The sequence below is a fragment of the Gossypium hirsutum genome, chromosome A08, assembly GCF_007990345.1.
Source record: "Gossypium hirsutum isolate 1008001.06 chromosome A08, Gossypium_hirsutum_v2.1, whole genome shotgun sequence".
Lineage (NCBI taxonomy): Eukaryota > Viridiplantae > Streptophyta > Magnoliopsida > Malvales > Malvaceae > Gossypium > Gossypium hirsutum.
In genome coordinates this window covers 9,500,965-9,527,155 of record NC_053431.1, presented here as the reverse complement: position 1 = coordinate 9,527,155, position 26,191 = coordinate 9,500,965, and the positions used below count along the sequence as shown (strand labels likewise).

The window sequence follows — 26,191 nt, the reverse complement described above, 5'->3', positions numbered from 1 at the left end:
TGGCATTTTCCTAGAATAAAACCTCAACGGCTGGGGTTTTCTCCTTTCCCCGAATTGCATCCCGCTGTATTGTCCTTACTGGCTAATACGTTTTAAATTGATTTTGTTTTGTTGGGGTTTGGGTTTTTTCTTGTTTTGATTTATTGTTCATTGGTAATTCAAAAAGAAAGTGTTTTTTCATAGAGTTGTAGAAGAAAAGGTTTAAGCTTGTATAGTTGAAGATGCAGAACATTAGGCGGTCTATAATATCTAGTAGGAGCAGATGGAGTGGTTCCTTCAGATCATTTGTGGAATCTAAGCTTTATTTGGATGATTTTGCATCAGCTGGTAAAAGGGTACGATGGTGTATTCCCACTATTCCTTGCTTTGTATGGGTAGTTTTTCTTTACGGACGTTACTGTTCTTTCATTTTGCTTTTTTGAGGTCTTTCTTTTTTGCTTGCCTACTGAATATATTGACTCTTTTTATGTGTGATATTAGCTGACAAAGTAGTTTGCTATGGTGAGTTTTTATATGAAATGTAGGGATATAGTAACATAAGTTCTATAGTAGCGAGTACTTATTAGTAAAACAAAAGGGTCTATGACCCAATCAACTTTATTGGAACTTCTTCTGCTTTTATGACTTGGTTAATATGATTGCATTATATTTTTTTGATAATCTTTTAAGAGTATTTCTTAGATATGATGAATCTGTATCAGTTGCTAAACCATTTGCTGATGACTTGCTGATTACTGCAGTTTTCAGCGGTGGGGAATTCTAATTTTACAAGACAGTATGTGACAGGTGCCAATAATATGTCAAAGGTGAGGCAGTAGTTCTTATTCTATTAACATTTTTTTCTCTAAATTTCTGTTGGGTGCAGAGTAAGTGCTTTATGTGTTTGTGTGTGTTCCTCTCTACATTAGCTGCAAAGTGCAAACTAAATGCCTTTTTCTTTCATTTTGCAGGGTGTACTTGGAGCTACTGGTTAGTTATTTCTCATATATGTTTATCTTTCAACATTTATGTTTAATTTATTACTGTTTTAGCCAATTTGTGATACCTTTATAATGATATTTTGGACTCTTTTTGGAAGGGAACCCCCCCCCCTTTCTCAGTTTCATCTAATTTTTCTGAAAGTTATGGCCTATGGGATTCTTGTATTAGTGATGCTGATAAAGCAGAACTTTACAGTTATTATCACTGTCCATTTTGGTATCCATAATGCTGAAATTCCATGTTGGCCTAACCTTCTTTTCATTATTTCGTTGCATAGAATAGTGCATCATGCATAAGTGACCTACTTTGTGGAGTGCATAAAAGGTTTATGTCAAGTTGGATTAGCATAAGATTAACTATTACCTTCTTTTTTCTCATATGTTTTATTTGACAATAATGTCCAACAGGCATTCCTCTTCCATTTAGAGGACACTGTGGTAGAGATTGTATAGTTCGCTTTCAAGCATCAGTCCCTCACATAGAAAATCATGGATCGAAGATCATCTCTACTTGCTTTGCTAGATCCTTTGCATCAAGAACCTCAAAGCAATCAAAAGAAACATCTGAGGTTTAGATCTTAACTTCAATTTTTGGCCTTTTGTGTTCTCATCTCTATTAGTTTAAATGATTGATAAATATAGTTTTCATGTTGCTTGCTTAGTTTGTTATTCTGATATGTGAATAAACGCATGTTTTATCCACTTCTATGGTGAGGCTATCAATACCTTAATGCTGAAAGGATGCTAAAGGGAATGTTTTGAAAAGTGTGCAGGATTTATCATCATCCTTCTTTCCTAATTGAGCATGAAATGACTTGCATTACTTCATCATACTTCGGTTATTGCATAGCAATAAAGGTTAAACAAAATATTGAAGTTTATTTTATATTAAGTAAATCCATTATCTGAGTTGTACTCATCAAATGTTATGCTGATCAATATATAATTGCTGCATCTTTTGTTCTCTGGCCTTTATGGTTACTTCATACTTCACATCAGTTGGGCTGAGTTGTTGTCTTTATCCCTTCGGCAGACTAGAAAAGAATTATCTAATGTTGAGGATCCATTTGATGCTCCTACATATAATATCCCAGACAAGCCTGTGACGTTTACGGAGGGAGCTAGCTACAGTCTGATCATCCTTGTTGGGCTTGGGATTGCAGCTGCTGCAGGATATGCTGTCTTCAAGGAGTTGATATTTCAACCAAAAGAGTAAGTGTCAAATGCCTAGTTGGTGATTGGGTTACTAAGTTTCTCCCTCTGTTATTTGCACCCTAATTCAAAACTATGGTTTTATAGGTATAAGATATTCAACCAAGCTCTAGAAAGAATTCAGAACGAAAGCCAGGTTTGTGAAAAATAGTTATTCTGAAGCATGAGCATCAAAATGAGATGTTAGGGGCCCTATTTTGGATGAATTTGACATATATTAGCTTCATAAACTATAAGTATGTTTCTGTTTTTCTTAGATGCAGCAATAGTGCATGTTTCTGTTTTTCTTAGATGCATCAATTCGTGCCCTGAGGCTTGAGACGGTTCAACAGACAGCCATGTTTTATATGACTCTAAGCATTTTGAAGTACCAATTAGGGGTGGTCATTGTAATTCTATGTCACATGGGATTACATTTGTTTCTGTCAGGTTAGGGTGAGAATTGGACATCCTATTACCGGCTATGGTCAAGAAACTAGAAATCGTGCTGCCCGCCAACGTATTCCAAACAGGATATACACGGACGAAAATGGTGTAGAGCATGTGGAGGTCATTCTCTAATCTTTAGTAGTTTATCGAAAAAAGAGTTTCGTATTTGTTAGCTGCTTATAAGCAACTTTGTATTACTGCAATTTTTTAGCGTCCTAGATCACTCGTATGCAAATTTTGATCTGGTGATTGCATCCCATTATAAAATAAAAAAAATAAAAAACAAAAAACAGGTTAATTTCTATATTCGTGGACCCCATGGAGCCGGGAAAGTATTTGCAGAAATGTTCAAAGACAAAACAGACAACAAATGGAAGTATACGTACTTGATAGTTCAGATCAATTCCCCTTCACGGGCAGAACTAATGCTGGAGTCTTATTTACCGGCAGCTGAGATGAGGTCTTCCACAAACTAACATGGGATTGAACAATTTTCTGGATGTTGAGCTTTGTTTTTGTGTCCCTCATTTAATCATAGTCATCTCTAGTTGCCCTCTACTGGAATGAGGTAAAAAAAAAAAAGTGTTTGGGGATTTTATAGATTTGATTGAGAATTGTTTGTCCATTCTCCTTCTAATTGTGAATGGAGTTAGGTTTTTGTTATTCATTTTAACTTTACCCCTTAGTGATGGTGGATGCATGGCATGGATTGATTCTATACAAGTTACAGTGAATAATATACCAGCAGTGCAGCCCCTCCCCATGTTTCGGATATTATTTGATGGATTTGTCTTATTCTTACCAGATTCACAGCCTCGTAATTTGCTGTACCGAGCTAAACATTTACTGTCAGAAAATGGCAATACCAGTCATTACAACTTGAAGCTTATGTTTCTGGTATATTCTCTGTGGAACATGTTAGATGAAGTCAACTGCCATAAGAAACAATTCCCATTGATTTTTTCTTCAAAAATCTGTCCAACTCTCCTAATAATTTAGTTATTGAAAATGAGTCGCATACACTAAAGGGCAAAGTTACAATAAAAGACGGTAAATAATTCAATTCAATTATTTATACAAAAACGGATTCATTTGAAGCTTCATTTTTATATATGCATTAGTGAAAAGAGGAAGCCGGAAGTATGGAGCACTGAACGTAACAACTAGAATATGATTGAAAATAAAGTTAAAAAAGTTTAGCAATTAATACGAATAATGAAATAGATGCCATTTTATCACTTGTCTTCCTCCTCCTGCAACCTTTCCCACACCCAGACTACTGCTTCCTCAATTGGGTTGGAGCTTGGAAGGAACATGCCACTTCTATAAATGATATGATCATATCTGCTCCGCCCACTATCACTTATTTTTATCCAAAGTTTATGTTTGACATGAAAATTAAATCACAGTTATTGATGATATTTGCTACTAGGTACATGTCTACAAGATAAAACTAACAATGCTTAGAAACAAAGCCAATAATGTAACGCCCTAACCCGTATCCGTTGCCGGAATAGAGTTACAGAGTATTTCCGAAATTTACAAATCAAATAACAGACATTTCATGTCTTCTAGCATTCATATCAGAAACCAATCAAAATCAATTATATTGTCCCTTATAAGAACCCTCGAAGCTCAAAATATACATTAGAAACAAGTCGGGACTTGATCGGGTACTCAAAAAATTTTTCAGAAAACATCAAAATTTTTCTGAGGTGCAGGGGACGCAAGCCCGTGTCTCAGGCCATGTGGGCTTACGAAATAGGGGCACACAACCGTGTCCCAACTTGTGTCCAAACTTGTGAGCTCTCTGACTTGGGTCACACGGCTAAGCCACACGCCCATGTGTTAAGTCGTCTGAACAATTTGAGCATACTGACTTGAGTCACACAGCCAAGCCACACGCCCGTGTGCTAGGCTATGTGAGCATTCTGTTTTGTGCAAATTCAGGAGACATGGGACACACGGCCATGTCACCTAGTCGTGTGTCACACACGGTTGAGACACACGCCCGTGTCTCTACCCATGTGGACGAAAATATGCCATTTTACAAGCCAAATTTTTCACCCAATTTTGTGTCAACCTACAATCAACATTATACATATCAACAAGCCAAAATTAGGCATCCAAAACAAGCCAAAATAAGTGGCTAAACTGAACAAATTACATATAGACCACATTAAACAAAATACCTATACATTCCATTATAACCAAAATCAAAACATTTGAAAGCACCGATAGAACCGATGGATAGTGTGATATAACTCTTACAAGCTTCCAACCCAATCGAGTTTCTAATAATCTAAAAAGTAAAGGAAAACAACTACGTAAACAATGAATGCTTAGTAAACTCGTATAAACTTTAATCATATCAATCAAATTCATTACGAAATTTACACTTACCAAGAATAAACATTTACTGATACCACACGATTCAAGAAACCATATTCAACAACTCACAAAATGAGTAAATCCATAGCATCACTTATACATATTATCCCAAGTATAGTGGAGTTTTAAACAATTTTATATTCTTCCAAATTTCTCTATTCTCATTTGTATTTCTTTACTTATCACACCTATTCCATATGCATAACACACAAGTCTTAAGCATATCATACCACCATAGCAACAAGTTAGTGCATGCAAACACAGCCCTTTTAAATTAATCACATGATAAGTCATTTCATAACAAATTGTATAACTTAAAACTTACCACTCTTTCATGAGTACAAGTATATTTTCATTTGAGCACTTACCATTTCAATGCATCTTATAATTAAACATATTGCCATTCAACCAACAGCTTGGCACTTGCCTAAGCATCAAACAACAACACTTGTTAGCGTACTTGAACATATTTCATATAATTTCAACATCGTTAACCTTATAATCTCAACATGTCACACTTGAGTTTATTACTCGTCTCAACTTACATAATTTTCATGTATCAACATATCAAAATATTGATATATATATATACACATATCATGATACATATCATTCTCTTACCATTTCTTCATATACATATATCATCCAAGAAAACTACCAATATTTTACCATTCGAAGAACAACTTACGGATTTGAGTTCATCGACTCGAAAGCTAAACAGAAACTCATAAGAGCTAAACAGAAACTCATAAGAGTTGAATAGAAGCTCGTAAGAGCTAAACCAAAACTCATAAGAGTTGAACAGAAGCTCGTAAGTGCTGAACAAAAATTCGTATGAGTTAAACAAAAGCTCATAAGAGCTAAATAGAAAGTAAAACACGAGAGTTCGCAACAAATGCTGAACCCCGGTTTACTTGGGTAATTTGTCAATATCTTCCTCCAATGCCGTCAATGCGTCAAATCACAATTGTACTCAAATCCCGCGTTCAATCCAAACTGAGTATTAAATTCGATAATATTTTTCCAACAATAATTCAATTCCAATAATAGAACACACATATATATATTACCAATTACCAATTAACATTCACTTTAATCAAAATTATACAGAATACAGTTCATACGAACTTACCTGGATAAATTGTAGAAATACCAAGATTTAGGGGCATTTTAAAATTTTTTCATTTTCCTCGATTTTCCACTCAACCTTGATATAAATTAATAATTTCATTCAATATATTAATTTAGACAATAAAACAATTCATTTAATGCAATTTTGGTCTTTTTGATATTTTTACAAAATTACTCCTAAAATTTTACTTTTATTCAATTTAATCCATGAGTCCAAAACATGCAAATTAACCATTTTTATTGCAAATCCATGCTAGCTAAATATTCATGGCATTCATTATAGCCCGTTTTTGCAATAATTTCATGAAAAATCCTTGTATTTTTACTAACTTAACAAATTAATTCTTAATCAAAAAATTCATCAAAATCACTTAACAAAATACTTTTAAATAACAACTAATATCTCAAATTTATCATTTAGCATAAAAAATCATATAGATTCATCAATAGAAACATCCAAAATCTTTAACAAAATCAAAAATTAAAGTAAGATTGAATTGGAGTTAATTACAACAATCTCAAAAACATAAAAATTATAAAAAAAAAAGCAAAAATTGAACTCAAATAAGGCAAAAATATTAAAAACAAGCTTGAGCTCTCTCCCTTGTGTTTTTTAACAGAAAATTGGAGAAGAAAAACCTAGAACCTTTTAAATTTCAATTTGTCTTATTTAATTTCAATATAATTACAATATTGCCATTATTTCTTTTTATTTTATTATTTTTTATTCATATGCCGTCTCATCCATTAATTTAGGCATATTTATCATTTAAGTCTCTCCTTATTTATCAATCAAACCATTTAGTCATATTATTATAATTAACAAGTTTTACACCTTTTTCAATTTAATTCTTTTTAATTAATTAACGGTCGAAACGTTAAAATTTTTCAACAAAACTTTAATACTACCTTAATAACACTCCATAAAATATTTATAAAAATATTTACAACTCAATTTATAGAAATGATGTCCCGATACCTCATTTTTTAAAATCACTTGAATTAGGATTTTATCACTCGAACCTAATAATTCATTATAAGACATAAATTATTAATTAAAAAAAATTTAAACCATATTTGACTAGTAAATATTAAATAATAAAATTTACGAGTTTATTCGCCGAATTTAATCACCTCGAATCACTATTTCCAACACCACTAAAAATCGAGCTATTACAAACAATATATATTATATTATATATATGATAATTGATAACAATACTTGCCGTGCCGACCACCATTTACTACAAACATCGTTTGGAATGGCAACTTTCCCCACCACAAATTTCTTTCATTTACAACCAACATACAGCAGTAAAAAGTTGAAACCTGGACCACTTTTTCAAGTGGGAAATACATGACCTAAGCTTCATATTTTACTACCCACTCTTCTTCCCATCATTGCCTAAAAGAAAAGCAGCCGCAGCAGCGGCATCCAAGTATTCACTGCACTACAGAGACCAGATATATACCAGAATGTAGCACTGTTAGTTGCATCAGATCGCATCTACATATAGTAAGCATGCCAGGTAGTCCAAGATAGTCGGTCCTTTGCTGGGAACCAGCCAGGATGCTACCAAACAGCAGGGAGCAGTTTGGTGTTTGATCCACATCTACAATGCTAACAATTATCCCTTTCTGTTAGTCTGCCAACACATATTCTGCTGGAAACTGAAAATTTGACACTAAGTGGAATAAACACAATATAAATCTTACCCACCAAAATAGAAAGCAGGAACCAGAACCGAGCATGATACCTGCCATGTTGTCATCAAAACGCATGTGCTCGTGAAAAATTTTCAAGAAGGTGAGAACAATCGAGGTAATGCCATTCAGTTAGGCTCAAGCTTTAAACAGCACAACTCAGCATTTTTCAATGGAACACTGAAGCAATTAAAACACAGTAGAAAAAACATAAATTCTACGGCACTTAATGATCTTCCTTTCATATGAGCTGAGAATCTAACCTGAAACAGCTTTGCATTCAATGTTCCCAGCCAGATGCATGTATAAGTCATGGTTCACCAGAGATTTCCAGTAGAAATATCAAAATAACAGATCAAACCATCATTTATCTGAGAAAAAACACATCCTAACAAATTTAAGGCCCATGCTCTGCTAGAATATGTGTGCATGCGCGCGTGTGCTCGTGCAAGTTTTGCTGGCTTGAGAAGGAACTAACAGCAGGTACAGCTGGCAACCACACAGCAAATCAGATAAATTTAAATAATAAAAATAAAACCTCATTATATGCCCAATTAATATGTGTGCTATAGTAGGATTAGCATTCATAGAGTTTCCAAAGTGAAGCTTGTCATGAGGTGACCAAAAGCAGTTTTTTCTTTAGATGGAAACATAAACACCAGATACACATGTAAGGCATTGAGGTCAATCACAGAAGTCTAACCAAACTCTTTAGTCTCGGACACTAATATTTTCCATGAAATTCCAAGCCTAAGCAGTCATTCACATCTTGCAATTACACACAAACAAATTTCCCACATTTCAAATAGGCAATTAAAGAATGCCAATATTTTCACAAGAGCATCAGGCCGATTATTTGGCTTGTGGGCTACCATACAGACAAGAAGGTGTGCCTTCTTGAGCTGATCAGAAACACACATCTGAGAAAAAACAGTAAAACTTCCAAGTAGGGGAGGTAAACAAGTAAACTAATTGAGCTTGACATGTTTCTAAGATCTGGTCAATAGTGATAATCGGATCACTTTTACTTTTCAGAAATGCAATTTCAAAGCAAGAGCTAAACTCAGTGATAAAAGATTTTAAGTCACGCAATGCAAAGCTTCAATGACAAGCAAGTCATGCTGATCGATCAATTGTATCAAGAAATAAGGGTGAGACATCTAGCTCACAATCTCTTCAACAAAAATGGTGCACAAGAAAAAGAACTTTTTCTTTTATAGTTCATTTAACAATTGAACTTCATCTCAAGCCAATCATAAGCCAGTGAATTAACCTTTTTCCATCATGTAAGTTTGCTTTCAACAGCATGTAAGAATATAAAGATACAATGCATGCAAGCGGATAGAAGGGCATTATAGTCAACGTTTCAGCCTATCCATAGGCACAAACGGCCACTGACACATGTTCACTCGCACTAAAGATAAAATAGAAAGAACAAGCAAAACTACTTTCACTTTTCACAGGCACGCATCTTGCCTTCAATGGCCGCTAGCATGTGTTTAACGAGATAAAACCAGAGAACAAACGGAACTACTTACTTTTACTAGATAACCACAGTTTCCTCAATAAATTGAAGCCAGTAAACTAACTGTTTTTGCTTCAACAAAAGTACATTTAAGAAGAAAGAAGGAAATGGAGATTCCAATGTTGCAAATCAATCATAACCATAGATTCCTACCATATATGATTCCATATACTCTCATCAAGCAATCTGTATTCTTAACATAACAGACAGTAGCTTGAGCATGGTCACGTGCTCATAAGTACTTAGTCCATCAATTACTATCACATGATCGGAACTACTCAAACTGTTAATTGCTAACACGTGCTCAATACTCGATCATTAATTTCAAAAAAGTGCTCAGAACTACTCAATCCATTAATTACTAACATGTGCTCAGAGCTACACAATCAGTTGATTAGAAGCACGTGTTCATATCTACTTAATCGGTCAATAACTAACGAAGCTCAAAACTACCCTCCAATAATTACTAACATGTTTCACCAATCAATCGTCAGTGAACTAGTACAGTTTATCTGAGCGGTGCATATGGAAAGAACAAAATGAGAAAGAAACACATGCACGACAAACAAGAGTATGCATCCCGAACTTTCTGGATCAGTAAACAGTTATTATGCTCTAACATTTAACCAGTTCCATGAGCAACTAACAAGTACTGATAGTTCAAGGATAGTAGCTCAAGCATGGTCATGTGCTCATAACTACTTAATCCATCAATTACTACCACGTGATCTGAACTACTCAAACTGTTAATTGCTAACACGTGATCAGTACTTGACCATTAATTTCTAAAAGGTGCTTGGAACTACTCAATCCGTTACTTAATAACAGCGCTCAGAGCTACATAATCAGTTGACTACAAGCACGTGTTCATACCTACTTAATCGTTTGATTACCAACACGTGGTCATATCTACTTAATCGATCAATGACTAACAAAGCTCATAACTACTATCCAATAATTACTAACACGTTTCTCCAATCAATCAACTGTCAGATAACTAGTACTCTGAGCGGTGCAAATTGGAAAGAAACAAAATGAGAAAGAAACACGTGCACATCAAAAACAAGTATTCATCCCGAGCTGTCTGGATCTGTAAACACTTATAATGCTTTAACATTTAACCAGTTCCAATAATTACTAACAAGTTTCACCAATCAATCAACTGTCAGTGAACTAGTACAGTTTATCTGAGAAGTGCATATGGAAAGAACAAAATGAGAAAGAAACACATGCACGACAAACAAAAGCATGCATCCCGAACTTTCCGGATCAGTAAACAGTTATTATGCTTTAACATTTAACCAGTTCCATGAGAAACTATAACAAGTACTGATAGTCCAAGGATAGTAGCTCAAGCGTGGTCACGTGCTCATAACTACTTAATCCATCAATTACTACCACGTGATGTTAATTGCTAACACATGCTCAGTACTTAACCGTTAATTTCTAAAAGGCGCTTGGAACTACTCAATCCGTTACTTAATAACAACGCTCAGAGCTGCACAATCAGTTGATTACAAGCACATGCTCATATCTACTTAATCGGTTGATTACCAACACGTGGTCATATCTACTTAATCGATCAATGACTAACAAAGCTCATAACTACTATCCAATAGTTACTAACACGTTTCTCCAATCAATCAACTGTCAGATAACTAGTACTCTGAGCGGTGCATATTGGAAAGAACAAAATGAGAAAGAAACATGTGCACATCAAAAACAATTATTCATCCCGAGCTTTCAGGATCTGTAAACACTTATAATGCTTTAACATTTAACCAGTTCCAATAATTACTAACAAGTTTCACCAATCAATCAACTGTCAGTGAACTAGTACAGTTTATCTGAGCAGTGCATATGGAAAGAACAAAATGAGAAAGAAACACATGCACGACAAACAAAAGCATGCATCCCGAACTTTCCGGATCAGTAAACAGTTATTATGCTTTAACATTTAACCAGTTCCATGAGCAACTATAACAAGTACTGATAGTCCAAGGATAGTAGCTCAAGCGTTGTCACTTGCTCATAACTACTTAATCCATCAATTACTACCACGTGATGTTAATTGCTAACACGTGCTCTGTACTTAACCATTAATTTCTAAAAGGCGCTTGGAACTACTCAATCCGTTACTTAATAACAGCGCTCAGAGCTACACAATCAGTTGATTACAAGCACATGTTCATATCTACTTAATCGGTTGATTACCAACACGTGGTCATATCTACTTAATCGATCAATGACTAACAAAGCTCATAACTACTATCCAATAATTACTAACACGTTTCTCCAATCAATCAACTGTCAGATAACTAGTACTCTGAGCGGTGCATATTGGAAAGAACAAAATGAGAAAGAAACACGTGCACATCAAAAACAAGTATTCATCCCGAGCTTTCTGGATCTGTAAACACTTATAATGCTTTAACGTTTAACCAGTTCCAATAATTACTAACAAGTTTCACCAATCAATCAACTGTCAGTGAACTAGTACAGTTTATCTGAGCAGTGCATATGGAAAGAACAAAATGAGAAAGAAACAAATGCACGACAAACAAAAGCATGCATCCCGAACTTTCCGGATCAGTAAACAGTTATTATGCTTTAACGTTTAACCAGTTCCATGAGAAACTATAACAAGTACTGATAGTCCAAAGATGGTAGCTCAAGCATGGTCACGTGCTCATAACTACTTAATCCATCAATTACTACCACGTGATGTTAATTGCTAACACGTGCTCAGTACTTAACCGTTAATTTCTAAAAGGCGCTTGGAACTACTCAATCCGTTACTTAATAACAGCGCTCAGAGCTACACAATCAGTTGATTACAAGCACATGTTCATATCTACTTAATCGGTTGATTACCAACACGTGGTCATATCTACTTAATCGATCAATGACTAACAAAGCTCATAACTACTATCCAATAATTACTAACACGTTTCTCCAATCAATCAACTGTCAGATAACTAGTACTTTGAGCGGTGCATATTGGAAAGAACAAAATGAGAAAGAAACACGTGCACATCAAAAACAAGTATTCATCCCGAGCTTTCTGGATCTGTAAACACTTATAATGCTTTAACATTTAACCAGTTCCAATAATTACTAACAAGTTTCACCAATCAATCAACTGTCAGTGAACTAGTACAGTTTATCTGAGCAGTGCATATGGAAAGAACAAAATGAGAAAGAGACACATGCACGACAAACAAAAGCATGCATCCCGAACTTTCCGGATCGGTAAACAGTCATTATGCTTTAACATTTAACCAGTTCCATGAGCAACTATAACAACTACTGATAGTCCAAGGATAGTAGCTCAAGCATGGTCACATGCTCATAACTACTTAATCCGTCAATTACTACCACGTGATGTTAATTGCTAACACGTGCTCAGTACTTAACCGTTAATTTCTAAAAGACGCTTGGAACTACTCAATCCGTTACTTAATAACATGCGCTCGGAGCTACACAATCAGTTGATTACAAGCACGTGTTCATATCTACTTAATCGGTTGATTACCAACACGTGGTCATATCTACTTAATCGATCAATGACTAACAAAGCTCATAACTACTATCCAATAATTACTAACACGTCTCTCCAATCAATCAACTGTCAGATAACTAGTAATCTGAGCGGTGCATATTGGAAAGAACAAAATGAGAAAGAAACACATGCACATCAAAAACAAGTATTCATCCCGAACTTTCTGGATCTGTAAACACTTATAATGCTTTAACATTTAACCAGTTCCATAAACAGCTAACAAGTACTGATAGTCTAAGGATCTAAACGATCTACCGGAAAAAACGGTTTCCTTTTACATAATCTGACAAAAGGTTAAAACCCTATTATGAGTCTGATAAGTCATATTTACAATCTGTAGCTATTCATAACAAGATTCATAATATACTGTCTCCAGCCATCCCAGTAACCTCTTCTTGGATTAGACAAAAAGGCACAAGAACAAGATACATTTGTTACCCTTTCATCTCTACAAGCTCAATCTACAACTGCAAAAAAAGGTGTTTAGCAGTCACTCTTATCCCCACCCTCCAGAAGCACTGGTTTTAGCAGCACTCCATCTAACCCTGCAATCACAAAAATCAAACCTTAACCCGGAATCAGTTAAGCACGTAATTAAAAAGATTAAACATTTTGAATAGCCAAACCATCAGACCTTTAGAGGAGGCTCGGGGACTCTGTAGCTATCAGGCGTTATGGAAGATAACCACAATCCAGGAAACACGCACTGTACAGGATTCAAAAAATAGAAAAGAAAAGAATACGAATTTAGGAAAGAAAAAGAAAATCCATAATTCAGAAGAAAAGATAATGAAGCAAATCAAAAGCTTACATCAAGTTGTTTCTGAACATTCTTGGCTCGCTTTTTTGGCCTTCTAGAAGCCTTTGAACCGGTCATGGCAAAGATATCCTCATCAATTTCTTCCCTAGTAAGCGAAATTGAGAACTTCTGTTTTTTTGCCTTCTTCTCAGCTGGTTTGGACTCGGTTACATTCCTAGACCGACTCGACTCTGGCCTCTGAGTTTTGTTGTCGTGAGCCGAAGTCACCATCTTCGGCGCACCTCCATTTTGATTCCGAGGCTTTGATATCGGCTTCCTAGGCCTCAGATTCCACGTCTTGGGAACAAACTCCTCAACGTCTTCCACATTCAAGTTCTGATCTCCTACGTCTACGACCTCCTCAACAGGTTTCTGATTCTTCGTTCGCAAACGTATGTAGATCTTCGATCTACCTTCCGGTGGAGCAACTTTCTTCCCCAAGCTGTCACTATCAACCAGAGAATCAGGACCGTTGATAACTTTCTTCTCCGATTTTCCAGTCTTATGATCAAGAGAAGAACCAGAAGAAGCTCCGTTATTGAAAGGAGGTTCCCGCACTGTATTCCCCTTCCGGTTATTGTCGGAGTCGGTATCGGTATCGCTGCGCTGAGGAGATTTCTGAGAGGAATCAGCGAGCTTTCGAAGGCGTTGATTGTTACTGTGGTTCATGGCCCATTTGAGGTCATGTAATTGAAAGTTATGAAGAGGCTGAGATTTCAAGGTCGAAGAAGAAGCCATCACCACACCTTCGGTTTCGGTTACGGTTTCGTTCGAGTTATTTCTCGTTTCTGAGATTGAATGAAAGACCATTGATTGATAAAACAGAGAAAAAAGGAATTCTCCGTCCTTTATCGGACTGAGAAGAAATGAAACGCTACAAAAAGAAAAAAGGGAAATTTGAGAGAAGAGAGAGAAATAGAGAAATGGAGGACAAAGTGAAAGAGTGTTGTTTGAGGCTTTTATTGTGAAGAAAGGAGAAGGAAGAAGGAAGAAGAAAAAGGGCAGTTACGATACTCTCCAACTACAAACAAAACAATGGAAGAAAACAAAGATTTATTTTCTTTTGGTTTTCCGGTTTTATCCTTTAGTGTTTTTCTTATTACCTTTTATGTGTGAAACCGGTTGAGTCGAGTGTGGTCTGTTCTGTCGTTGGCCCACAATTTAGACGCTAATATTTTTTAATTTGTTTGAGCTTTTTTTTAACATTTATATCTGTTAAAAATGTAATGTGTCTTAACATTTGTATTTTTAATTATATTTCATTTTAAATCTTTAAATTATCTCTTCTGATCCATCGGGTGAGTATATTATTGTTCACAAAGTAAATTATATTATTTTGATTATATATTTATACCGTTTACATATAAATAAAAATAAATATACATAATGAAATTTAAACTTAAAATACTATTTATTATTTTATTTTTATATCATGCTTGTATCATATTTTAAATATTATTTAAAAATTATATTTTTTATTTTTTATTTACTTAAGTTTTTAATTAAAATATTTTAAAATTTTATCAAATAATATCTAAAAATTATAAAATAAAGTCTATTTTAATAAAATAAATCCAAAAATCAAAGACCCTAAATAAATATAAAAATGACATAAATTAAATTAAATCGAATAGAATTAATACAAACAGATTAAACCAAACTAAACTTACCCACACATGATATATTTTCAAAATTCAAATGAAAATTTCGCTCAATTCACGTTCTCTAGTAATCAAATTAACTAGTACTCCAACAATCAATATTTTCTAGTTATTTAAATTTGATTTAAAAAAATTATATTTTCTAGTTATTTAAATTTGATTAAAAGAATTTTAATTAAATTATGTTAATGTAAAATCAAGTTATTCTAATATTTCGATGCTTATATTAAATAAATTGACAGCTTATTAAATTTTTTTAATTAAAATTTAAAAAATTAAGTTAAATTCGGGCACAAATATAAATAACTGAATTTATATTTTTATTAAATCAACAAATTATATCTGAGTATGAATATAAATAATTAGCTCCTTATTTCTATATATAAAACTGAGGAGAATTTTTTTTATTTTTCACTAAATTATTAAATCTACATTTAAAAATAATTATAATATTTAATTTAAAATTATTAATATAATAAAATAGAAGTTGAGATAATTATATATTAATTTTAAAAAAGAGTTATTACTTGAATAAAAAAAATTGTGACAATTATAATTATAATTTATCTTAAAAAAAATTTACCTTAAAAAAAATGTCCCTTTACATTGATACCTAAAGTAAAACTATATTTTATGTTGAATTTGCTAAAAACACTTTAAATATTATTATAATATTTAAATTATTTAATATAATTAAAATGAGGAGAAATGAATGTAAAATATAATAAAAATAGATCTGGAAAATTTTAGAAAAAAACAAAAATGGTTAGAAAAGGTTACAAACTTCGATGGTATCATAAATATATTTGGCATGTTTACACAAATGATAATTATTGTGATTATTTATTGAGAATCTGGCTTTAAATTTTTAGCTTTATTTGGACTATTATTTTTTAGCATCCTACTCAGCATTCATAAATATAATTTTCAATGTCAGATAACTCAACTTTACCACTCATGTGAATAACAATAAATATTCCAGATATTGAATAATAATAATGTAAATTTTAATTTGCTTGCCATACTTTATATTTTATTTTTAAAATCGTCAAAAATTGAAAGATTTTCCAAAGAAAAAAGAAAAAGGTGTTGGTGGTGAAGAAAAAAAAACCAAAGGGGCTTTTAAATAGAAGCTAAACCATAGAAAATCCCGGGTGTACCTACTCAATATTTGCATAATAATGTTTTGCATGAAGCACACGTGTCCTCTTTTAAGATTCTTTGAACAGATTTTGACACAACCCACAATCTTTTCCGAAAATCAGCAAATATAACATTTTAATTCTTATTTTAAAATGTAAAAAAAGGAAATTTTCAGTTTATTTTTGTAAATTCCACCAGTATTATTTTAAGCAATGTTTTTAGATTTTGTCTGATAATCAAATAAATTTGTTCCTCAAAAATAATACAAATAATTAACTTAACAATCCAACTAATCATAGTTGGTTACAGGTCTACACACATTGATAATTTCAAAATTCTTGACACCTTAATTTTACTATTGAAATTAAATCTTTAAATTTTAAAACAAACACAAATACAATTTGATATTAATATTAATATAAAATTTAATTTTATTATTATATTTTTTTAACATATTTATGCCTTCGAATTTTTTAAAAATATAGGATCAAATTGAGATTATTTATAAATTTTAAAGTTTTTTTTAAATTTTGACTAAATTGATATAATATATACAAATTAAGGGCTAAATTTATTATTATCTTAATTTTTTAATTGACACGTCAGCTTGCCGTTTGTAATTTTAACAAGAATAACTAAAATAGTCAAATTATGTAATATGAATGCTTTTTTTTTTTGGGTGCTTGGAATGAATTGTTTTATAATTAAATAATTTACCCTAAAAAAAAACTCCACATGACATCTTGGTATGTTGCTCTTTCTTCATCAATTTAAAAATGATTAATTAGCATATTTAAAAAGAAACATGATTAATTAACATCTTTTAATATTTGTAGTTTGAAATTTTATTTATTTATTTCAAAATTAAATATAAGCTAAAATGTTTATTATAATAAAAATAATAATTTACTTTTAAATTTATAATCGATGGTGGACCTCTATCCTAAAATGTATTGATTTTTTTTTAAATTCAACGAGTTAAAGTTGTTGAGGCGGATTGACTCCTTCGAATTTTGAAAGAAGTTTTCGAAGCGTCGTTAGTTAAGTAATCGACGTTGTCCTCAACAACTAAAGGTATTATCCCTATGTCGCAGCATAAAAGCTATATATGCCTTAGTTGGTGGTTTGAATCCTAGCACGCACATTCACCATGATTGTAATTGTGCACAACACTAAAGTTTCTCTATTGGGCTATTGCTGATCATATTTCCACTAAATGAGGCGTCCTCCTCCATGAATTGTTCACGACTCTCCACAGAGATTGAGGACAAAATCCCAAGTGGTACCATGGTTGCAAGGTAAATACTACATATGCCTTGATTGGTGGTTTAAATCTTCGCACGCACGTTCTCCATGATTATTATTGTGCATAATACTAACACTTTTATTTGGAGCTCTTGCAGGCCGTATCTTTATCAATCCAGGCGCCCCCTTCTATGAATCATACAACGGATCTCCACAAAGGTTGTGGACAAAACTTCGGCACAATAACAAACAATTGATTGTTGAGGGCTACATTGGCTACCTGACGGATAACACTTTAAAGACCTTTATCGGAGGAGTTAATCCCTCTTAAGATATCAAATTGAATATTGAAGCCAAATTTAGGTACCAAATAGTATATTAATTCTTTTTTGTTATACTTAAATTTAAAATTTTTAAAATTTATATTTTATTTTGACATAAATTAATCATTTTATTTTTATTTTATTATTAATTAGTTTAAATAGGTAATAAAGTTAACCATTTAATTTTAAAATGTTGAAGTGATTTTTTTAAATCTCTCTATGCTCATTACGTTGAAATGATATTTTTTAATGTTAAAAAGTATGTTTTAAAAAAATTTTGTGTCAACATTTCGAATAGAATATTCAAATGAATTAATTATTTAGATTAATTAACGATATTATAAAAATAAAAATTATATTATATTAAATTAATATAATATAGTAAAGGCTTAATGGTATCATAAGTTCTTAATATATTTTGAAAAAAATTAATGGTAAACTACACCCAAAGTCACAGAATAAAAATTTTCGATTGGTGCAGGTGATGCGAATAAAAAAAGGCTATACAACAATTATTTTAACAACTTAATGACTTAAATGAAAACTTTTGAATATCTCAATGACCATTTTGTAATTTTTTAAAATTAAATGACCAAAATATAAACTTAATAATAATTTAATAAAATTGAGTATAATTTACCTAAAATTCAATTAAGCACCCTAATATATACGTATCAATATATGGTAACAAATCAATTGATATATAAGGTAAAATATTATTTTGTATGGTAAAATATAGATATATACTGCAACATATCAATTTATACGGTAATATAAATTTTGATTTCATAAAATATATATAGAAACATATTAACTTTAATTTGCACTAAATACATGGGGTCAAATATATATGGTAATATTTATTGCAAATTTAATATATTCTACATATACTTTTCCATGTATATGATAATATATTTTGGCTTCATAAAATATATATGGAATCATTTCTCAAAAAAATATATATGGAAATATATTAATTTTAATATATAAAAACATATATGGTAATTCGCAAGTTATTCGTTAAAGTTAAAATGCTTGTTCGAAATAAAGGATTTGGAAAAAAAATTTTAAAAAAAAATTGTGTTTGGAGAAAAATATTAGGTCCACTCAAATATATCTTGAGCTTGGCCTTCATTCGTGGTCAGGGCCTTGTTGATTTCACATTTTTATAATATGTTTTTATTTTTAGGATAAATATCAAAACTATACATGAACTATAGTTTAATGTACAAATGTATGCATAAACTTTGATTTTGTACAATTTTATACATAAATTTTTTATTTGATCTAATTCTTGTAATTTATTAACACAATTATTGATATAACATTATTTTATGATTATATATTGCATACGTAAATAATTATATTATCCAATATAAAAATAAATTGATGTATTTATTTCTTTAAATGTGTATGATTAAATCAAAATTAAAGTTTCAAATATATATTTGAACAACAATTAGAGTTTCAAGTGTATAATTGTACCAAATTAAAGTTCATGTATACAATTGCACATTAAATCAAAGTTCATGTACAATTTTGAGATTTATCCCTTTATTTTTTTAGTATAGGCTTAATCGACAAATTGATCCCTAAAGTATACTCATTTTTCTACTTTGGTACTTAAATTTTTTTTGTCCTAATTTGATACCTAAAGTATCAATTTCTTCTATTTTTGTCCATTTTGTAACGACTATTAAAAAATTGGGCAACTTTGGTCAATGGAAAAGAGCCACGTGGCATGTTTTGCCCAATGAAAAATGTCACGTGACAATTAGGTTAATTTAAAACAATAACATTAAATTTAAACTTAAAAAAATATAAAAATATAATATTAAATATTTAAATATTAAAAAATAATTTTAACTTTGACTGATTGTTGATTACCTGTAGACTGGCATTGACCGAGTCTTAACTGATCATTGACAGACCACGTGGCACTATTAGAATACTGTACGTGTCTTTTGTAAAAATTATATATATATTATATTGATTCCTAATTTTTATTTTTTGATACAATGTTTAGAATTACTTATAGCCCTCCTCAACTCTTAAATAAAGGATATTACGTTTCAACGCACTTAAACTAATACTCTCCTGCACTGGCAACAATGTCGATGCCAATTGAATTAAGACTCAATTGGCATTATTTTGAATTTTTTAAATTAATAATTATATATTTTAGAATTCTATAAAAAATTATTTTAAACTTTTTTTAAAAGTTATACATATAATATATGATTATTTATATTTTTAACCAATATAGTATATATAATATTTAAAAAAAAAACATGTAGCATGTTCTAATAATGCCGTGTCGCCAGTCAATGTTGGTCAATGGTCGATCAAGGCACTCAATGATCAGTCAACATCAACTAATGCTCGACCAATGATTGATCAATGCTGATCAATTATTAGTCAATGCCGGTCAACATCATGTCAACACTGGTCAATAGTCGGTCAAAGTCAAAAGTGTTTATTAACAGAGAATGACAATGATCCGTTTATTCGAAACACAATTACAATTTCGGTCTAGAGTTTATTGCTATAAATATCACAAATCAAGTCGGTTTCAAAAGTTTTTTTTTCATTGTGCAAGAAAACTGTTTTCAAACCATATTTTTTCCAACACCATCGTGGTGTAAACTATCAATGACACATTCACATGCTTGATATCGAGATTGACTAATAATTCGGATGAGATACATTGTTGAATTCTCAGATCAGAATATGGTGTTTATTCAAGTTATAGTATGAAATAATAAAGTTTATTATTTAGTTAATATTAATTTTGAAATCCTTACATAAATATTATATAATTAAAAAATGTAAAAAACTAATCTAGGCTTCCGATCGTTGGCCTAACAGTAACTGGATATCTTCGAGCTCTTCTAGTAGTCCCACATAACTCGGGCTATGGTTCCCCCTATTCAAATAATATTTTTTTTCAAAAATCGGCCTAATTAAATAATATTATGATAATTATATTATAGAATTAATTTTACCCTGTTATGAGTGAGAAAGTATAATGATAGTCAGCTTGGGGACGTAAAAATGGTAGTCTAAACCATGCCCATGACTGCAAAAAGAGTAAACAACCACCAATTTTAATTTTTTGTGGTTGTGTCGCCTGACACATCTCTCGGTACAATGTTGCCAACACAACTGACCCCAAACTAAGTAGATCCACTTCTTTTAAGTCGATGAGTTGTAGCAGACACCTTAAATGTACAAGAGTTCGAGATTTATTAGGCATTAGAACACCTCCAATTAACCTCAGGATGTAAGCTTGGGTGTGTCGTTCTCTTTCAAGGGGACTCGAACTCTCATGGAGATTTTGGAAATTTTCTTCCAACCATTTCATCTTTACCGACTGCCGAAAAACTTGTTTGACACCTTACCTAACAGTTGCTCTCAAATGCCACTCCAATCGTCAACAAACACTAATCTCATAACGACTAGCCTATCCACCGATAAATCAAGCTGTAATTGTACATCCTCGAGTGTGATTGTACACCCATCGTATGTAAAATGAAAAGTGAGTGACTCGAGTCTCTATCTTTCCACCAATACTTTGATAAGTGTGGGGTCCAATTTACACCCTTGAACATACAAGACACGTGTCAGAATCTTACATCTTCCAAATAGGGTTCAATCATACGTGATGGCCTCGAAAATAGATTGTGTATATGTCTCCAAAATCCGAGCTTCGGCCTAATTATAAAAAAAAATCTTTTTAACAACTTAATAATAAACTTAAATAAAATTATAAAAGTTAGAAATATTTTGTTACCTTTTACAACTGGAATGCGAAGATGTGGTTGTCATCGAAATGAATAAGAGTATTTACCATTCCCAAAATTAAGTTAACACAAATAAAAATCGAAAAACAGAATCAAATCAAGACGAACTTGAGAGAATTTAAATTTAAATTTTATAATTAAAATATTGAGAGACTCAAAAATTTTGAAAAAATTAGATTTGAATGAAAAAAATGAGGAAAAGATTTGAGTTTATATAAAAATAAAACTAGCTGCTTTTTTATGACAGATAAAAATTCGACTATTGGAGAGATTATTGTTGGATGAAAATACGTCCAACTCTTTTTTCAAAATCGATCTATTCCATTAAATATATAAATCATTTTAATCTGACATTTTTTTTGCTAATTTAGCCGTCAAATAAATAGTAATAGCAAGAATATTAAAAAAAAATGAACAATATTAAACCATTGACACGTGGCGTAAAGCCAATTATGACAACAAGCCAAAAATTTCAAATGTAAGTAAAAATCTAGCTATAATATACACGAATGAGACATTAGATTTCAAAAAAGAAGTCATATATGCATTATTTTTATTTTTATTTAAGAAGAAGAAGAAGAAGAAAGAGAGTGAAATTAGGTGAAAGATTTGTGTTGCGGGTTGTGGCTCGGTGCTCGTGACTTGTTGTGATCCGAGTCTGAAGTTCCAAATGCCCTTTTAGCGGGGTATATATGTAAATCCACACTCTGAAACGATTAAAGCCCTTGACTTCCAAGCTTCTTACGGATTCGTTCTTTTCTCTTTTTCCATTTTCTTGCTCTGGTTTTGCCGAACCAACGGCGATGGCTCAGCCTGGTGAATTCCCTGTAAACCCCCCAATGCGACCCGCCTCCCAAATCGATGTTCAACCTCTCACCGCTGTCCAATCCCAGCCTATTCCCCCAAAAGACCTTTTATCCACTGCCAAGCGCCGTCGCGACGAAGATGACCCCACGGCCGCCTACGATACAGGCGAATCGGCTCCCAAACGACAGGCCAAAGCCCAGGACGTCATTTTCCGAATCGTTGTTCCTTCGAGGCAGATCGGTAAAGTCATCGGCAAAGGAGGTCATAGAATCCAAAAGATTCGTGAAGACACCAAGGCCACCATCAAGATTGCCGATGCAATCGTCGTAAGTTTAGGAATATCATGAATTTTGTTGTATTTCCTTTTCTCACTTAATTATTCCTTTACCCATACTTTTGTATTTGTTAATGTCAGCGACATGAAGAACGTGTCATCATTATAAGCTCTAAAGATTGTGAGAACATGGTTTCTGATGCGGAAAATGCACTTCAACAAATAGCTACCTTAATCCTAAAGGTAACCCTTTTTTTCTCTATAATCTCTCAGTTATTTATTTTATTGCCAGTTTAACTTTGGTGATAACTGATAAACAAAGATGATGAATTTCAAGACACAATTACACGCAAATTTTTGTTTTATTGTTAATTCTTCATCGGGTTTATTGTTGTTTTTTGAACTGTGGATGTTTTGCTTGGATTGTATTTCTTAATAGGAAGATGATGGTAGTGCGGAGGCAGCAAAGGTAGGTGCTGTCAGTGCGGGACATGTTGCTGCAAATACAATAAGACTTTTGATTGCTGGGTCGCAAGCAGGCGGCTTAATTGGGATGTCCGGTCAAAACATTGAGAAACTGAGGACTTCCTCAGGAGCCTCAATCACAATTCTTGCTCCAAACCAGCTGCCATTGTGTGCATCGGCTCATGAATCTGATCGAGTTGTTCAGGTTAGATTTTACATGGTTGAAGCTTAATGAGATAAGCTTGCAAATTTTATTTTTTAAAATATTTGAATCCTATCTTTATATTGCTATACTGTTTGTTTGTTCTGATGGCTGGATTATGATTGAATTCTTATTGGCAACAGATATCAGGCGATGTTCCTGCTGTATTGAAGGCTCTGGCTGAGATTGGTTATCAACTCAGGTATAAGTTGAGTTTTGCTTGAGTTTAGTTCCTAAATACGATGAACTAGTTATCATGCTTGAAGATGAAATATTCAAAACTTTTGTTGGATCCTTGTTCAGGGAAAACCCACCACGTCAAGTGATTTCCATTAGTCCAGCATATAATTTTAACTTGCTTCGCCCAACCCTTCCACAGCCATTTGTGGACCCAACTTCAGGTTATTCAATATTTTACGTTACTTATTTTTAGCTTTCAACCGCTACATTATGTGGCTATCAAGTTTTAATATTTTCTTATAACCACATCATCTTTAGGACAACCACTCTTGCAGCTGATTATGTAACTTTCGAGATGGTGGTTTCGGAGACATATATTGGTGGATTGATTGGAAGATGTGGCTCCAATATTTCAAGGATCAGAATCGAGTCTGGAGCAACCATAAAGGTAGGCAGATGGCTTGTTCTAACTTTCTCTGTGGATTCAATCTTTAGTTATTCTTGGTCAAGTATCCATGTTTACGAATTAGGAGTGACTTTCTTGAGTTCTAAATACATTAGTTCTACTGTTGCAGGTTTATGGCGGGAAAGGAGAGCAAAATGTGAGGCATATTCAGTTCAGTGGTAGTTCTCAGCAGGTAATTTTTTTTATAAAGGCTGGAAGATTCGGCATTTTTTACCCCAAAGATTTGTTGAGATATGCGGAGGTTGTTGACATACTAAGATTGCATGTTAAAACCAGAATAAAAGCTCTGCTCAGCTGGATTTGTTTGTCATGTTTCTCATCTTGTTTTAATTATGGATGTCCCTTAGGTTGCCTTAGCAAAGCAGAGGGTTGATGAATGCATATATTCTCAGATGATTCAACAAGCTGGTACTCAACCACCAGGGTAATTTTTCCTACTATATTTGTCTTTCCATCTTGTCATTTGGTTGGGAATATATTTAACAATTAACACAAAGAAACACTCTTACATGATAATCATTAAAACTCTGTTTCTATATGTCATTGTTTGCAGATTTAGTTTACAGTATCCATGCACACTTATGAAACTTGGGCATGTATAATGAGCACATTAGTGCTCAAAACTGGGTTTTAGGCTTTTAGCACCAAAGTGGTACAATATTGCCTGATAATCCATTAAACACCAAGTATTTCATCTCAACATGTGTTTAAGTAGAGTCTGTATTTGAGGAAGTTGCTTATCATGGTATCATGTTCATTATAGGTATAATCTATGGTCTTTACTATCTGTACTATTGATACATTATCTTATTTGTCGTTATGTTTGACTATTAGATGTTCCTTTGATGACAAAATCTTATGATGTAAAAGTTTTAAAGATTGTGCAATTTGTGTCTGCTTGTTTAGATACATATCCAAAGGTTTTCTGGTTCTTCGCTAAGCTAACACATATATCTCTCAGTTTGCAGATGTAATGAAGGTGCAACTGAATATCTTTGGGATCATTAACAGTTGAAGGCTAGTATTGTCTCAATGTTGTTTCACCTTCTGACCTTGTAGCTAAGATTGCAAAGTCATTAAATATTGGGTGGCTTTTGTTTCTTCATGGATGAACAAGTGATTTGCCAGATTATAATTTGCTGTTTTTCACATATAGAGCAGGCTTGTATTCTACTAATTATTGAAACTAGAAGCGGTGGTGGATGAAGGTTGAAAGATCATAACATCGAAATTGACATAACATGATTAGAAAGTCGGAATGGTTCATCATAACTGCTTTGGTTGTCAATATTTTTGCTTCAAAATTTATCTATTCCCTCTTCCTTTTGAACACAATAGTTTTGGATTTATATACTATATATACATATATGTACGAGCCTTTGTGTGAAGTGTTTAGTATAATTATTCTTTTTAGTGGTTCATTCCATTGCTATCTCTTGCAACTGTTTGGAGGCTGCTGCTGTAAATTAGTCATGCTGCCGATAGACCCAAAGAACCCTTAGATCCGTTGGATTCACGGCCACCTCATAGTCTCAAGCCATCAGTGTGCTGTGAAAAGCCTTTAAATTCTTCCTTTCACGGACAATAACAAAAAGTCTCTTTTCAAGCCGCATCCAGAAAAGAGCAAATGAAAATTACGTTTTCAAAAGATCAAACTGTTGCCACGTCTCGGACATGCCTCATCAACTGCCAGAGCAAAACGCTCCGTGACAAGTTGTCTCTTTACTTTTTTTAAAGTGTTAATAACAAATTGGAGCACTTTTATCAGGAGCTGCAGTAGTAAAAGTTTTTTCAGCTTCAGCTTAGAAATTTCCTTTAACAAAATATACAAGGATTTGCTAATATTTTTAAGGATATATCAATATTTCTAGAAATATTGATAAGTTTTT

The 26,191-nt window shown here is 32.7% G+C and overlaps 3 protein-coding genes across 4 annotated transcripts; 2 read left to right on the top strand and 1 right to left on the bottom strand.

Moving 5' to 3' along the window:
- The first annotated feature begins 86 nt into the window (after positions 1-86).
- On the top strand, positions 87-3,398 carry LOC107895436 (probable mitochondrial import inner membrane translocase subunit TIM21). The gene is made up of 8 exons (XM_016820741.2): positions 87-335; positions 741-806; positions 951-969; positions 1,389-1,549; positions 2,014-2,192; positions 2,280-2,328; positions 2,622-2,741; positions 2,915-3,398. The coding sequence occupies exons 1-8, from the start codon at positions 222-224 to the stop codon at positions 3,095-3,097; spliced, it is 891 nt and encodes a 296-aa protein (XP_016676230.1). The 5' UTR covers positions 87-221; the 3' UTR covers positions 3,098-3,398.
- A 9,704-nt stretch (positions 3,399-13,102) lies between these two features.
- On the bottom strand, positions 13,103-14,807 carry LOC107895529 (uncharacterized). Of its 2 annotated transcripts, none has more exons than XM_016820819.2 (3): positions 13,746-14,807; positions 13,569-13,640; positions 13,103-13,479 (listed from the first exon to the last, which is right to left on the bottom strand). In XM_016820819.2, the coding sequence occupies exons 1-3, from the start codon at positions 14,541-14,543 to the stop codon at positions 13,474-13,476; spliced, it is 876 nt and encodes a 291-aa protein (XP_016676308.2). In that variant the 5' UTR covers positions 14,544-14,807; the 3' UTR covers positions 13,103-13,473. The 2 variants fall into 2 exon arrangements, with proteins under 2 accessions (XP_016676308.2, XP_040931756.1); XM_041075822.1 differs by having other exon boundaries at positions 13,103-13,500; positions 13,746-14,771.
- A 7,627-nt stretch (positions 14,808-22,434) lies between these two features.
- LOC107895611 (poly(rC)-binding protein 4) lies at positions 22,435-25,639 on the top strand. The gene is made up of 9 exons (XM_016820885.2): positions 22,435-23,041; positions 23,131-23,232; positions 23,429-23,659; positions 23,800-23,858; positions 23,960-24,057; positions 24,172-24,284; positions 24,412-24,474; positions 24,650-24,726; positions 25,264-25,639. The coding sequence occupies exons 1-9, from the start codon at positions 22,712-22,714 to the stop codon at positions 25,274-25,276; spliced, it is 1,086 nt and encodes a 361-aa protein (XP_016676374.1). The 5' UTR covers positions 22,435-22,711; the 3' UTR covers positions 25,277-25,639.
- Positions 25,640-26,191: the final 552 nt, after the last annotated feature.